This window comes from Hyla sarda, chromosome 3, assembly GCF_029499605.1.
Source record: "Hyla sarda isolate aHylSar1 chromosome 3, aHylSar1.hap1, whole genome shotgun sequence".
NCBI lineage: Eukaryota > Metazoa > Chordata > Amphibia > Anura > Hylidae > Hyla > Hyla sarda.
In genome coordinates, this window is record NC_079191.1 from 321,013,402 (window position 1) to 321,030,404 (window position 17,003).

General features: G+C 39.1%; 1 protein-coding gene across 2 annotated transcripts in view; it reads left to right on the plus strand.

Annotated features, from left to right (window-relative positions):
• FNDC1 (fibronectin type III domain containing 1) overlaps nt 1-17,003 on the plus strand; it is a 182,719-nt gene that overhangs the window by 130,780 nt on the left and 34,936 nt on the right. For both annotated transcript variants that reach the window (XR_008891454.1, XM_056567188.1), the window contains exons 5-8: nt 45-232; nt 1,668-1,775; nt 7,751-7,939; nt 12,937-15,495. Coding sequence is in view for 1 of the 2 variants with exons in the window: in XM_056567188.1 (XP_056423163.1) it covers nt 45-232; nt 1,668-1,775; nt 7,751-7,939; nt 12,937-15,495 (3,044 nt within the window). In the remaining variant the exon portion in view is untranslated. The remainder of the gene's footprint in view (nt 1-44; nt 233-1,667; nt 1,776-7,750; nt 7,940-12,936; nt 15,496-17,003) is intronic.

Below are 17,003 nucleotides of genomic sequence, written 5' to 3' on the forward strand. Positions count from 1 at the left end.
CCTTTAAATCACTACAGCTTCTAACAGAGATCTTCATTTGACAGACATTACACAATTCGATACCGTGAAAAGGGAGAATCTGCACGTTGGGATTACAAGGAAATAAACACAAGACGTGCTTTGATTGACAAACTAAATCCTGATGCCATGTACGAATTTTCTGTCCGTGTTTCCCAAGGAGAACAAGAAAGTCAATGGAGTCCTTCAGTTTTTCAAAGAACTCCTGAGTCTGGTAACTGTATTTTTTATGAATTATGAAGACATTAAATTAGTCATTTTTACATAGACTTTCTTTAACACTTTACTAGACACTTGTGTGGTCACAACTGGTCATAAGACAAGAGTCCGTCAATTTCAACCTATATCCCTTCTGTGTTCTTATTGTATTGATCCAGAGGAAGACCAAAAAACCCTTAAAAGGCTATTGCCAATCGCCCCCCTACCAGAGGGGAAAAGTTCCTTCCAGACTCCAATATGGTAGAATAAAGCGTTCTGTCTCTATAAATCTAGTACCCATAACCTTTTGTACTCCTTTATTGAGTTTACCATGACCACCTCCTCTGGCAGCAATATCCATAGTCTCACTGCTCTTACAGTAAAGAATCCTCTTTTGTGCTGATGTAGATACCTTTCTTCCTCTAGACATAGAGGATGCCCCCTTGTTATAGATACAGTCTTGGGTATAAATAGATCATGGGAGAGATCTCTGTACTGCCCCCTTATATTTTTATACGTTATTAGGTCATTCTTTAACTGTCTGTTTTTCTAAATACATAGCCCTAATTCTGATAATCTTTCTGGGTACTGTAGTCCTCCAATTCTCCTTATTACTCTGGTGTCCCGTGTTTGAACCCTCTCCAGCTCCACTTTATCTTTCTTGTACACTGGTGCCCAGTACTGTACACAGTATTCCATGTGTGGTCTGATCCATGATTTGTACAGTGGTAGAATTGTTTGTCGTGGGCATCTATGCCCCTCTTGATGCACCCCATGATTTTATTTGCCAGTGATTCACCCCGGTCCAGTCTTGAGATACTCCAATATGGCATATCTTAGTGAACCCTCAAATAATTTACATACAACAGAGGTTAAACTAACAGGCTCATAATTACCTGGGTCCCTTTTTTGCCCCCTTTTAAATGTTGGCACCACAGTTTTTATACACCAGTCCAGGGGACCAGACCCTGTCACTATAGATTACTTGGTGAATGCCATAACTATAGATTTCTTGATGAATGCCATCTGGATCTGGTGATCAGTCTGGATCTGAAACATCAGATCTAGTAAAGTTTTCCTAAAAAACACCTACCTTGTAATGAAAAAAACAAAAACAAAAAAAACACCCTTCCAAACAACTGAAATGTTCAGAAACAATTGACAAGAAGAGTTACTATAATGAAGAAACCCTAAAGTTTGTCTGTGCCAGTTTTCATACATGTGGCTCAAATATGGCCACACAATTCATATAACTAAACTAAAAGAACACCTCATTCCCATTATGACGTTACTCTGTATTTGTTAACTCACTCAATTGGGGTTGAGGATATACTTTTACTAATACCTATTCTCATGCAGATATATCGCCATACAGACATGTACTGTCATAGATGCATTTTAGTATTTCGGAGGAATCATCCTAACTTGCCTAATCTATTTTGTTTCCAAAGCTCCAACAACTGCACCTGAGAACCTTTATGTGGAACCGCTGACAAGTAAACCTACATCTGTGAGGGTGATGTGGGATGAACTCTATGACAGTGCTGGAAAAATAAAAGGTAATTACAAGTCTGTTGTAGTAATCCATATGCTATTGGCTGCTGTCAAAATCTATTAGTTTAGTTTTGGGGCCAAGAGTTAATTCCTTAACAATGCCAGTATATTCACTATTATTAGATACTGATAGTTATGTAATTCAGACGGTTGAAAAAAGACAAGAGTCTTAAGTTCAATACTGTATTGTCCAAGTTCAATATCCCTACTGTGTTGACCCAGAGGAAGGCAAAAAGGAGTAGTGTAGCGCATATTTTTTTTCATTTCATTGTTGCTGGGCTGCAAAAAGTAAAAAAGCAAACATTAACTCACCTTCCGCCGTTCCCCAGTTGCGCCGATAATGGTATTCCATCCTCCAGTCCCGGTCTTCTTCCTGGTTCCATGTGCTTGGATTGTCACACTGCGATCAGCGCATCACTGGCCACAGCTATGCTTTTTGCAGTCCAGGAACAATGGGATATAAAAAGAATATGCGCTACACAACCCCTTTAAGGGGTTGATGTCAATTGCCCCATACCAGGGGAGAATTCCTTCCTGAATAATATCCTGATCTAATATCCATAACCTGTAATGTTATTACTCTCCAGAAATGCATCAAGGCCCCTTTCGAACTCCTTTATTGAGTTTACCATGACCACTTCCTCAGGCAAAGAGTTCCATAGTCTTACTGCTCTTACAGTAAAGAACCCCCTTCTGTGCTGGTATAGAAATATTTCAGAAAATGCCCCCTTGTTATTGATACAGTCTAGGGTATAAATAGATCATGGTAGAGATATCTGTAATTCCCCTTTATATATTTATACATAGTTATTAGGTTGCTCCTAAGCGACCATTCCCATTCCCCATTCTCCTTATTACTCTGGTTGCCCGTCTTTGAACCCTCTCCAGTTCCACTATATCTTTCTTGTACACTGGTGCCCAGTACTGTACACAGTATTCCATGTGTGGTCTGACTAGTGATTTGTACAGGGTAGAATTATTTCCTTGTCGCGTGCATCTATGGCCCTTTTGATGCTACCCATGATTTTATTTGCCTTGGCAGCAGCTGCCTGACACTGTTGATTAAAAGTCCATTAACCATGTCATTTTTCATGATATTTGATAATAATAAATTACTTTTGATTGTGACTACACCCCTTATTCCTCTCCCATTGGACCTGTAGTGGTAATATGATAGATTTACATAGGGCAACTGTAATGTCTGTTTATCTTATTTTTCATTTTTATGCTTTGGGTCCTGTTCAGATATTATGTTTGAACAGTTTCTGTGTTAATTCTTCCTGGGATGGGAATATTTAACTTTCTTGACTTCAGCACTGGGAGGATATATAAGGCCTCTTCAGGTGCTATTCTTTGCTGGTTATTATACCTGTTACTCTAAGCATGTTGGCATTATGTTCACTCTGTCTGTTTTAGCACATGTATCCCAAGTTTTAACCATGGTTATCTGTCCTGTTTGATATATAGATTTTAGCTTGCGTTGTTTGAGTACTTTGTCTGGTTTTTGTATTCTTGTATGTTTGTTCGTTCTGTCTTTGGTCCGTATTCACACTGTGCATTTTATCAGTCCTGTTTTGACCTTGTTTGATCCTGGATCTCCTTGGATAGAATCCTATTCTGAGCCTTGTGCTAATCTGTCTATCTAGGAGTGAGTAAGTTTTGTGTCTGTACCCGTGTTTTGCTTTTATTTAGGATTTTTGTTTCCTCCTAGGCTAGCATCTTGATCCCTCTGTGGAGTGTGCCTACTAGCTAGGAGCCTATTTGCCTTTAGTATTGATGTCCCTCCATGATTGGAGTGGGCTCTCTAGTGTGTTCCTTGTTCTGAGTCCAATGTGAACAAAGCTTTAGATTTTCTGACCCATTTAGTGTTCTGGCATTCAGTTAACCTGTTCATCCCCTGCATCTCCTGGTATTGTTTGCTGTATATTTATCCTTATATCTAGTCTTGTTCATATTATCATATCTGTCGTTAATCTTGATTTTGGTTTTTGAACTGTTTGTTAGTGTGCTATATCCTGCCTTGTTTTTTATTTATATATCTGTTATTGCATTCCCATTGTTTTCCCAACTTTGTACAGTTCCATTTGTTTTGTTCACTTCGACGCCCCTTGCACTTTAGCGCAAGAAAGGGACCGGCGCCCAGTTGTCATTCACCCCTAGGATGTCAAGGCAAGTTGACAAGGATAGTGGTCTTAGGGACAGCTTTAGGGCCCACTTCTCCTTGCCCTCTGTTCATGACAGCAACATATTTAACTGACAGGTCTCCTTTGACTCAAACAACACAAATGTGTTATTGGGAATCTGTCAGCAGCTTTTTGATGGTACAGCTTGTAGCATAATGTAGTTTATAAAAATAACTTCCACACATATCTGCCACTTGCTTGTTGCCTGCATACATTAGACAAGTGACAGGCATGTAAATTTAGTCCCTGGTAGCATCAGGATGTTATCCACTCAGCCCCAAAGTTCAGATGTAACTGAGGGATCAGCAAATCTATTCATTAGGGTTCCCAAATCAATTTAGGAGTAAGTTGAACATCACATTGTTTAGATCGTTTTGAAGGTCTTTGCTTTGAATTTTTAACTTATAAAAAACAACAGCCTGAGTAGCGGAAGAATTTGTGTCTTCAGGCAAATAAATAAATACCTCTGCATAGTTCAGATATGTTACATATTTCAGTTAATATAATTTCTATGAATGCAATTGTCTTTTCTTTTTGTTTCAAAGCTCATCTGGGATTTAACATTGATATATATATATATATATATATATATATATATATATATATATGTATATATATATATAAAATATACAAAAATAGGGAACCTTAAAACTTCACTTCTCTTTTAAAAGATATATACCACACTTTTTTTTTTTCTGATATAAAGCCACTGTTGGTAGGCCACCAATTGTTACCTTATACAGTCTCTCGTAGCTTGTGTGCTCTGTTTCTTTCAGTGTTGCGTCACACCTCTTTATTAGTTTGCAGTACTTTTATTGTGTGGAATATTTATAGTCTCTATTCCATATTGTATGAAACCATAGGTCCTTCACACTGTTACATATTCACTTTTTTACTTTACTGATTCCAACACTCATAAAGTACCTGTGCCTTCAGTGCTGGTACAAGGTGTTCCTTCTGTGAGTTGGTTCTATTATGCAGTTCCACTATTACAAGTCCAATGTATATTGCACAGTCCTTCATTGTACAGTCCTTTATTGCACATATTTCCTAATGCCTTGACACAGGTAAGGTGCACATCATAACCAGTGTGTGGGTATATAGTACTTTTTTACTTAGCTTGTTGGTGGTAGCTTTGGTGGATATGTTCTTCTCAGGACTTGTTCACATCATAGCTTGCAGATCCTATGCATTTCCTCCTTTGCAATTTATCAGGGATCTCCTGGTAGCATCCATTGTCTTTTGTCGTTTAATGTGTGTGCCACTTATGGCAGCCGTACTCAGTGCCGCCACACACTGGTTAGGATGTGCACCTTACCAGTGTCAAGGCATTAGGATACATGTGCAATAAAGGACTCTACAATAAAGGACTGTGCACCTCATGGGAGAGGTACACATAGTGGGACTACATAATAGAACCAACTCACAGAAGGAACACCTTGTACCAGCACTGAAGGCACAGGCACTTTATGAGTGGTGGAATCAGTAAAGTAAAAAGTGAATATGTAGCAGTGTGAATGACCTATGGTTTCATACAACATGGAATAGAGACTATAAGTATTCCGCACAATAAAAGTACTGCAAACTAATAGGTGTCAGGTAACACTGAAAGAAACAGAGCACACAAGCTACGAGATACTGTATAAGGTAGCTATTGGTTGCCAACCAACAGTGGTTTTATATGAGCAAAAAAAAGTGTGGCATATATCTTTTAAAAGAGAAAATGAAGTGAGATTTTAAGGTTCTATATTTTTGCATATTTTTGTTAACACTGGGAGAATTCACCAATTTGCGATACGACAGTATCTATCAGTGATATATATATATATATATATATATATATATATATATATATGTATACAGTCATGGCCGTAAATGTAAATTAAGTTTTTCCCACAGAAAAGGATTGAAGTAACACATATTGGCACCCTTAACCTAATATTTAGTTACACACCCTTTGGAAGAAATAACTGAAATCAGTTGCTTCCTATAACCATCAATAAGCTTCTTACACCTCTCACCCGGAATGTTGGACCATTCTTCCTTTGCAAACTGCTTCAGGTCTCTCTTATTGGAAGGGCGCCTTTTCCCAACAGCAATTTTAAGATCTATCCACAGGTGTTCAATGAGATTTAGATCTGGACTCATTGCTGGCAACTTCAGAATTACAGCAATTTGTTGCCATCCATATCTCGGGTGCTTTTTGACGTATGTTTGGGGTCATTGTCCTGCTGGAGACCCAAGATCTTGGACGCAAAACCAACTTTCTGACACCGGGCTGTACAGTGCAACTCAAAATCTGTTGGTGATCCTCAAATTTCATGATGCCTTGCACACATTCAGTGTGCCAGAGACAGCAAAACAACCCCAAAACATCATTGAATCTCCACCATATTTCACTGTAGGTACTGTGTTCTTTTCTTTGTAGGTCTCATTCCATTTTCAGTAAACAGTAGAATGATGTGCTTTACCAAAAAGCTCTATCTTTGTCTCATCTGTCCACAAGACGTTTTTCCAGAAGGATTTTGGCTTACTCAAATTCATTTTGGCAAAATGTAGTCTTGCTTTTTTATGTCTTTGTGTCAGCAGTGGGGTCCTCCTGGTTCTCCTGCCATAGCGTTTCATTTAATTTAAATGTTGATGGATAGTTCGCCCTGACACTGATGTTCCCTGAGCCTGCAGGACAGTTTGAATATCTTTGGAACTTGTTTGGGGCTGATTATCCACCATCCGTAATTTCCTGCGTTGACACCTTTCATCAATTTCTCTCTTCCCTCTACGCCCATGGAGATTAGCTACAGTGCCATGGGTTGCAAACTTCTTGATAATGTTGCGCACTGTGGACAAAGGCAAATCTAGATCTCTGGAGATGGACTTGTAACCTTGAGATTGTTGATATTGTTTCACAGTTTTGGTTCTCAAGTCCTCAGACATTTCTCTTCTCCTCTTTCTGTTGTCCATGATTAGTGTGGCACACACAGACAGACAACGCAAAGACTAAGTGAACTTCTCTCCTTTTTCCTCTGCTTTGAGGTGTGATTTTTATATTGCCCACACCTGTTACTTGCCCCAGGTGAGTTTTAAGGAGCATCACATGTTTGAAACAATCTTATTTTGAAAGGGTGCCAGTAATTTTGTCCAGCCCATTTTTGGAGTTTGGTTTGACATTATGTCCAATTAGCTTTTTTTCCTTCCTTTTTTGGTTTAGTTCCAATACACACAAAGGCAATAAACATGTGTCTAGCAAAACATGTGTTACTGTAATCCTTTTCTGTGAGAAATACTTCATTTTCAAATTCCACGGGTGCCAACATTTACGGCCATGACTCTCTCTCTCTCTCTCTCTCTCTCTCTTTCTCTCTCTCTTTATATACACACTAGGGCAATACTTCAGGGCCAGCAAATAAAATACAACAAATAAAATGCTAAAACCCTCCTGTTACTTGTTGTATTCTATTTCCTGTAATTGTTTCTGTATATTACCTGGGCAGACCTCAAGGGGCCTGTGGTCTTGCCCTAGTGTGTATGTGAATTAATACTTAATATTAAATATTGTATATAACACAAAACACACCTTTTCTTGTTCTATTATTATACTCTCCTCTTTTTCTATCCCCAGTCATCTGAGGATCTACATTCTTTTTGTTTTTTTGTAAATTCCATATGTTGCCTGATTGGGTTTAGGGCTATGTAGGTTAACCTCCTAGTTGGGTAATACTAAGTGAGCTAAACTTACAATACTTTTGTTTATGCAATTTAATAATGCATAGAATATTTTGCTTTCCTAACCCCTACAGAATACATTGTGTCATATGCTCCTGCAATGAAACCGTTTGGAGGCAAAACCATACCATATTCAGGAACAACCACATCTGCCATAGTTGATGGTCTGCAGCCTGGTGAAAGGTACATTTTCAAAATCCGAGCAGCCAACAGAAGAGGGCAGGGCCCTCAGTCTAAAGCCTTTACAGTCACCATGCCAATGGGTAAGCACACACTTTATTTGGCAATAACCTTAATGTTCACTGTTAGTTCATGGTTTTATTGTTCAATTCTCATTCCAGAAATTACTCGCAAAACTAGTCCTTGTAGGCAATTATATAGCTCATAAAGCATACAATCAATTAACATCTATTTAATAGCTAGTCTTGTTAAGTTTTATGTAACACTGTAACAATATAATGTAGTCTCTCTTCTCCTTTACTCGAAAAAAAATGGCTGTTTTGGCGGGTTTTTTTAGACGAATATTGTACATAATATTGTCAAGTTACATTTTTATATATTGGGGGTATTCATCAAGAGTGGTGTAGGTGAACGCCTTTTTACCCCATTAATTCATGTGGTGGAAACTGTGTACCTGCACCAGATTTATTACATGGTGCAGGGCCTGTGAGAAATCTGGTGCTGGTCACATTTCTTACTTCAGTACTCCACTTTGTATGGTGATTCCTCTGCGACCTTTTGTACAAATTCTCATCCCGTGCGACAAAATGTACGACTTTGATAATGCTGTTTGCAGTCAGTTTTGCAAGCCAAGTCAGGGGCTGGTGTAGATTTGCGCCTAATTTAGCTCAGTTGCGACAAACTGAATAGTCGCATATCACGAATTCCTTACCACTGCATGATATCAACTGAAATCACGACTTGTTATGTTTTTTTTTAGAAAAACCTTCCAAAGCAAGTCGCAATGAAGTTTCAAAACTGCACACAGAGCACATGAATGTTAAAAATGCAGACTCAATTTGTTTTTTTAAATAAATATGATTTAGCTGCATGCTAAAAGAGAAAAACACCTCTACTTACCTTCTTCTCTTTCCTGCAGCCTCTGTCATCTTGGTACCTGGTCTCTGTTCCACTTCCTGGTGCTGGGGTTAGCATGAGACATTGGCCCTGATTTACTATTGTGAACTCGACCTGTTTTACTATTGTAAACCCGACAAATAGTGCTTGCAATAGAATTTGCGACAAAAAAATGTAATAAAAACAGACCAACTCTCCAGTTAAACCTGGAGAAGGAGGGTGACCGCTGGGAAAAGGGGATGTGGTCGTCAAAAATAGGCATGCCTCACACGGAATCAAAACCCACACAAAATACTCCACTCCGCTCTTCAGGGTCATTGAGTTTCCAACAATCACTGCAGTCTCCCACCCATTTAGCAGTGACAATGACTTGTGCCAACCCCAGCACCTGGAAATAGAGTACAATAGAGACCAGGTAGTGTTTTGTTGGGGGGGGGGTTAACCACTTAGGGACCTAGGGCGTATGGATACGCCATGGCGCCCTGGTACTTAAGGACCCAGGGCGTATCCATACACCCTTGGGAATTTTGGTCCCCACTGCTTGCCGGGCGGGGACCGGACCGAGGTGACTGCTGATATCTATCAGCAGGCACCCCGCGCAAATGCCCAGGGGGAAATTCCACCAGCGATTTGCTCCGATTCCAGGTCATGCGGGTCTATGGTGACCCGGAATATAAGGGGGATCGCTGTTGTCAAAGACACCACGATCCCCCTGAAGGGATAGGAGTGAGGTGGCAGGGGTGCCACCCCTCCTATCCCTGCTATTGGTCGCCAAAAGCCACGACCAATAGCAGATCGGGGGCGGGGGGGTTAACTTTCAGTTTCCCCGTTCTGCCCACCCACAATAGGCATGGCAGAACGAGGAAACCGACAGAGGACCGACGGCAGAAGATCCACTTACCCATCCGGAGGCTGCGGACGACGGTGATCTGCGCGCAGCGAGGACGTGCGGCTGGCTCCCAGGATCCTACGGAAGCCGGTGTGTTGCCTAGCAACATCTGGGGGCTACACCAGTCTGTTAGTGTAAAAAATTGAAAATTTTTACACTAACATGCTGGTGTTGCCCCATACATTTTATTTTCACGAGCGGTAAGAGCAAAAAAAGACCCCCAAAATATGTAACGCAATTTCTCCTGAGTACGGAAATACCCCATATGTGGGTGTAAAATACTCTGCGGACACACAACAAGGCTCAGGAGTGAGAGCGCACTATGTACATTTGAGGGCTAAATTGGTGATTTGCACAGGGATGGCTGATTTTACAGCGGTTCTGACATAAACGCAAAAAAAAAAAATACCCACATGTGACCCCATTTTGGAAACTACACACCTCACGGAACGAGACAAGGGGCATAGTGAGCCATAACACCCCACAGGTGTTTGACGAATTTTCATTAAAGTTGGATGGGAAAATGAAAAAAAAAAATGTTTCCATTAAAATGCTGGTGTTATCCTAAATTTTTCATTTTCACAAGGGAAAATAGGAAAAAAGCCCCCCAAAATTTGTAACTCCATTTCTTCTGAGTAAGAACATACCCCATACGTGGATGTAAAGTGCTCTGCAGCTGCACTGCAATGTTCAGAAGAGAAGGAGCGCCATTGGGCTTTTGAAGAGAAAATTTGTCCGGAATTGAAGGCCACGTGTGTATACAAAGCCCCCATAGTGCCAAAACAATGGACCCCCCCACATGTGACCCCATTTTGGAAACTACACCCTTCACGTAATGTAATGAGGGGTGCAGTGAGCATTGACGCCCCACAGGTGTCTGACAGATTTCTGGAACAGTGGTCCGTAAAAATGAATTTTTTTTTCTCATTTACACATCCAACTTTAACAAAAAGTCGTCAAACACCTGTAAGGTGTTAAGGCTTGCTGCATCCCACGTTATGTTCCCAAAGGGGTGTAGTTTCCAAAATAGTATGCCATGTTTTTTTATTTGCTGTTCTGGCACCACAGGGGTGACATGCCCCCCAAAATGTGTCATGCCCCCCAAAAACCATTTCAGCAAAATTTGCTTTCCAAAAGCCAAATGTGACTCCTTCTCTTCTGAGCATTGTAGTTCGCCCGCAGAGCATTTCACGTCCTAACATGGGGTATTTCCATACTCAGAAGAGATGGGGTTGCAAATTTTGGGGGGCATTTTCTCCCATTACCCTCTGTAAAAATTGTAAATTTGGGGAAAATGCTGCACTTTAGTGAAATTTTTTTTTTCATTTACACCTTAAGGGGTGTAGTCTCCAAAATAGTATGCCATGTGTTTTTTTTCCTTTTCTGGCACCACAGGGGATTCCTAAATGCGACATGCACCCCAAAAACCATTTCAGCTAAATTTGCTTTCCAAAAGCCAAATGTGACTCCTCCTCTTCTGAGCATTGTAGTTCGCCCGCAGAGCATTTTACGTCCTAACATGGGGTATTTCCATACTCAGAAGAGATGGGGTTACAAATTTTGGGGGGCATTTTCTCCCTTTACCCTTTGTAAAAATGGTTAATTTGGGGAAAAAACTGCACTTTAGTGAAAAAATTATTTGTCTAAATTATTACACATCCTACTTTAACGAAAAGTCGTCAAACACCTGTGGGGTGTTAAGGCTCACTGGGCCCCTTGTTACGTACCTTGAGGGGTGTAGTTTCCAAAATTGTATGCCTTGTGGAGTTTTCTGGCACCATAGGGGCTTCCTAAATGTGACATGCCCCCCAAAAACCATTTCAGCAAAATCCACTCTCCAAAATCCCATTGTCGCTCCTTCCCTTCTGAGCCCTCTACTGCGCCCGCTGAACACTTTACATACACAAATGAGGTATTTCCTTACTCGACAGAAATTGGGTTACAAATATTTTTCCCTCCTATTACCACTTGTAAAAATTCCAAAACTAGATCTACAAGAACATACTATAAACAGTTTTTATAATGGGGTCATTTGTGAGGTATTTCTAATATGAAGGCCCTTCAAATCCACTTAAATCTGAACTGGTCCCTGAAAATATCCAATTTTGAAAATTTTGTGAAAAATTGGAAAATTGCTGTTGAACTTTGAAGCCCTCTTATGTCTTCCAAAAGTAAAAACATGTAAACTTTATGATGCAAACATAAAGTAGACATATCGTATATGTGAATCAATATATAATTTATTTGGAATATCCATTTTCCTTATAAGCAGAGGGCTTCAAAGTAAAAAAACTTTTTTCATCAAATTTTGGAATTTTTCACCAAGAAATTATGCAAGTCGACAACATTTTACCACTAACATAAAGTAGAATATGTCACGAAAAAACAATCTCGGAATTAGAATGAAAAGTAAAAGCATACCAGAGTTATTAATGTTTAAAGTGACAGTGGTCAGATGTTCAAAAAATGGCCGGGTCCTTAAGGGGTTAAAGGGGTACTCCACCCCTAGACATCTTATTCCCTATCCAAAGCATGGGGGATAAGATGTCAGATCATGGGGGTCCAGCCTCTGGGACCCCCTGTGATCTCTGTGCAGTGCCCAGTGTTCAGAAGATTATGTTCAGCATGCTTAGTGTGGGCGGCCGTGGTCATGACATCATACGACACCCCCCAAAGCGGCCGGTCCCCCCCATCGCGATCAGACATCTTATCCTCTATCCTTTGGATAGGGGATAAGATGTCTAGGGGCGGAGTACCCCTTTAACTCCCAAAACACTACCTGGTCTCTATTGTACTCTATTTCCTAGTGCTGCGGTTGGCATAAGTCATTGTCACATTAGGACACTGCCGTGATTTTTGGAGACACAAAGGCCCTCGGAGACATAATATTTAGAACACCGGGTCCTATTTGCAGATTGTGGGGTGGTCCCAGAGGCCAAACACTTGCATTAGACATCGTATCCCCTATCTTTTGGATAAGGGATGAGATGTATAGGAGCTGAGAACCCCTTTAAGGAGTTTTTTTTTTTTATGCAGCATGCATTTCTCTAGTATGATTTTTTTTAAATGTTACAAAAAAATCCACAAAAAAAGCTGATGAAGGATACAAATGTGATGAAAAAGAATAATGTTTTTGACATATACATTGTACTGTTTCAAAAATATGTGTATATAGAAAGGGAGAATCCTTCTCTAAGATTCTGCATAACAATCCATCTTAAGGCTTTTATGTGCTATTTTATGTAAGTGCTTATTTATATATATATGTCTGACAAAATGTCTATGTTTTTGTAGGCGCTACTTCGGTAAAGACACTTTATCATCAGCCTCATAAAGAGACTTATTCTAGAGAAGACAAAAATCCTGAAAATGTAATTTCTTCTGAATCCTTGGAAGAAGACATACAGCAATCGTCCCCAAAGACCAATTCTAGGCAGCATAAGGTCAACACTCACTCCGCTGAATTGATTGATGATACGGAAACCACAACAATAATCCCTAAAATTGTAACACCGAACCCTAGAAGACTATTTAGACCAATGTTAAATAATCGTTTTAATTCAAATAACAGAAGACCACTTAGACCAAATTCCTTTAATGTAGGACGCAGAATTGTTGAACGTAAACCTGCACCTGCACCTACAGTAGTAGTAGATGACAACGAAACTAAAGATTTAGAAACTGTTGATCATGACACAAAAGAAAATAAATATTCATCTAATATTGGTGAAGAAATATCTATTGAAAGCAGAGAGAGTTCAAATGTAGAATTAGAAGACACACAGAGAAAAAATAGTGTGAATGTTGACAGTATGCATGATTTAGAAAAAAGCAAAATAACTTCACCCATATCTAATCCAGAAAGGAAAGGGCCAGCAACTGTAAATACAAGAAAAAATAAGGCTTCTGTTATGCCAGGGGCTACTCACCTAGCAAAATTGTCGACACATGAGAAGCCACAGGTAAGTGTGGATGAAGACGAAAGAGACCAAAGTGAAAGTGACCATAAATCTACTTCTGCTGGGAAAACACATGCTAGTCTATTACCAGCTCCTAAAATTGATACTAGACAAGCACATTCTTCTCTTCCTGTAAATAAGGAATCAACATCATCTCCCCACGATTCCATAAATTCAGACCGTCATGCTAATAAAGACAGCAGGGACTCTTATAGAGACTTGATTGATATAAAAACAAAAACTGCCAATGATCATCGCCCCACAAAAATGTCTTATCACAAAACGAAAAAACAGACAATGGTAAGAGGCGTTGTAAGAGCAGTTTCTTCAACAACTGTTTCTCCTACAACAACCACCACCACTAGTACTACTACCACAACAGCTACAACCACAACCACGGCTACTTCAGCTGCTACTACAACTACCGCAAAAGCTCAATTGCCTAGTGAAACTAAGAGACAAAATATTTTGTCTAATAAACAGCAAAACGTTCCATCTTTTTCTGGAAAATCTGCTTTATCCTTACTAGAATACTACAGGAGAAGAAGTTCTCAGGTAAAAAACAATGCTGGAAGTAAAACAATCTCTAATGGAGGATCAAAGTTTCATCCAGTGACAACTGCTCAAACTACTACATCAACTACAGTTATGACAACCACATTAGCTCCAAAGGCTGAAAAAAAAGAAAATCAAGGGAAAATACTAGATCTGTCCGATAGGAAAGAAGATCCTTACTTTGATTCCTCTGAACTGTCTTCCAAATCTTCTTCCTATATCAAGTCTAACCAAGAGATAGATATAAAAAAGTCAGAAGATAGGCATGCAGCAATTTCTTCTGCTATTAAAATATCCGAGACAGAGGACAAGAAAATATCTGTAACCTCCAAGAAAAAGGTAAGAACACATAACATACCAGTCAAAAAAACCAAGGTCGGTATAAAATCAGAACCTCTGCCGGCAGTATTAAAATCTAAAGAAGATCAAATTCCATCTGCTGCCTCACATTTATCTCAAGAAAGAACAAGTATTTCTCATAAGGAACATGAGGACCATCCTGAAGATAACAAAAGCACTCCCAGTATAAATCAAAAACATAGTTTATTATCTGGTGACTCTTTGGTGAAATCATACGATACTTATGACCCAGAGGAAGACAACGATAGTCAACGGGAAGCAAGAATATCTACATCAGACAGAAAGTCTCTCTCTCTTTCTAGATTAATGGATAGTTCAAAATCAAGACCAATTTATAGGAGTCCTGGAAGTATTATGCAGGAAAATGAAAGAAAACTGAGCAAGGTTTCATCTTCTGAAATAGAGGCACCAGTTCCTGCATATTTAACAAAATCAGATTTTTCAACTTTAGACACAAAAAAGGAACCTGAAAAAGTGGAAAATCCCACATTATCTGCAAGGACGAGGTTGTCGTCATACTCTAATGTCCGTTATCTTAAAAACAGAAATAGAAATGGTAATAGTAATAATAGCAAACAATCTCTAGAAACATCTATTGCAAAGTTGGAAGATGAAGAGGCATTAAGTGCTCCCCCTACCCTAAAAGAAAATAGTCATAAGCCCCCTGTAGTTTCTTCCTCTTATATGAATTCTAGAAGATTTGCTCTACCAAGGAGAGCAACTACAACCGTCGCTCCAACAACAAGTCGACCTCACAGCACCACCAGAGCTTCACCTTACTTTGTACTTCCATCAATATCTCGACAACTACATTATGGCAGATCATCAGTACATAGAACGACAACAGCTCCACCAACTACAACGCCTGCACGTACTGCTGCTCCAACCTATAATCCTTCATTGCTACGCCAAAGAATGCTTAATTCAAGACTAGGATCTCCTTTACGAAGGCAATTTACAAGGCCTTTACAAAGACAAGGTAATAAACTCATCCAAACATATCGAATTTTTTATACCACTGCTATTGACAGAATAATATTTACGCATGTAATTTCTAAAATATTGCATATTTTGCTCTGATCAAAAATGGCTTGACAACTTTTGGCCTGTCGGAAACACAAAAGTAAAATACTATATTGTCGCATTCCAAGAGCCATAACCTTTTTTTTTTCCATTATAGCCATAGAAGCTGTTGATTTTGGAGTATTGATTTTTTGGTGTTACTTTTGCTGTATAAAAAAACTTAATTCTCCAGAATTGTTAAATTTCCATAGTACCAGATTTATTTTATTATATTTACATTCTACTACTTTGACACAATATAAACACTTCAAAAATATTGTTTGGTGTCAAAACTTTTCTCCTGCAGTAATTGTTATTGGTTATGAGTAGCATTACCTTTAAGTTTGATGTCAGGCACAGCATAAATGTCCCCAAATTCTAGTTCTGTGATCTCAAAGAAGTACTGCAACACTTCCTATGTCTTGCCTATATAGTACAGCATTTATTATTATTCAGAAATAATGTTTTGGCTCTTGTGTATGCCTGGGGTAAACCTGTTTTATAGGTTGGTTGCCATCTTCCCTTCACTTAAAGTACTCCAGGAAGTTTTTATTTGCTTATATATTGCAGCATAGAGAATAATGCTGACATTTTTGTGTATGCCTTGTGCTTACCCATTTTATGCAACATAGCATGCATAGGTTCTCAGCTATATTCCAATTTAATCACTGAAATAATTTTTTAATGCTTCCTACATTTCCCATGAATTATCTGGCTTTGCAGAAAGAGGAGGTGGAGTCTTATTACACTAGGCTAGACTCCGACCTAAACTGCTGAGACTCATTAGTAGGTTGGGGGTCAGTTTACATAATATGCAGTTTTTATGTATTTTGTTTTAATTCAATGTGTGTGTTTTTTTTATAACATGAAATAGTTTTTTAAACCCCTTAAGGAGCAAGTCCATTTTGGCATTAAGGACCAGGCCAATTTTATTTTTATGTGGTTTTTTTCTCCTCTCCTTCTAAAATCCATAACTCTTTTATATTTCCATCCACAGACTCATATGAGAGCTTTTTTTTTGCGTAACCAATCGTTCTTTGTAATGACATCTCTCATTTTACCATAAAATGTACAGCAAACCCAATAAATCATTATTGTGTGGGGAAATCTAAATGAAAACCACAATTTTGCAAATTTTGCAGGATTTCGATTTCACGCTGTACACTTTACGGTAAAAATGACATGTTTTCTTTATTCTGTGGGTTAATACAGCTAAAATTATACCAATGGTTACATATAGAGATGAACGAACTTACAGTAAATTCGATTCGTTACGAACTTCTCGGCTTGGCAGTTGATGACTTATCCTGCGTAAATTAGTTCAGCCTTCAGGTGCTCCGGTGGGCTGGAAAAGGTGGATACATTCCTAGGAAAGAGTCTCCTAGGACTGTATCCACTTTTTCCAGCCCATCGGAGCACCTGAAA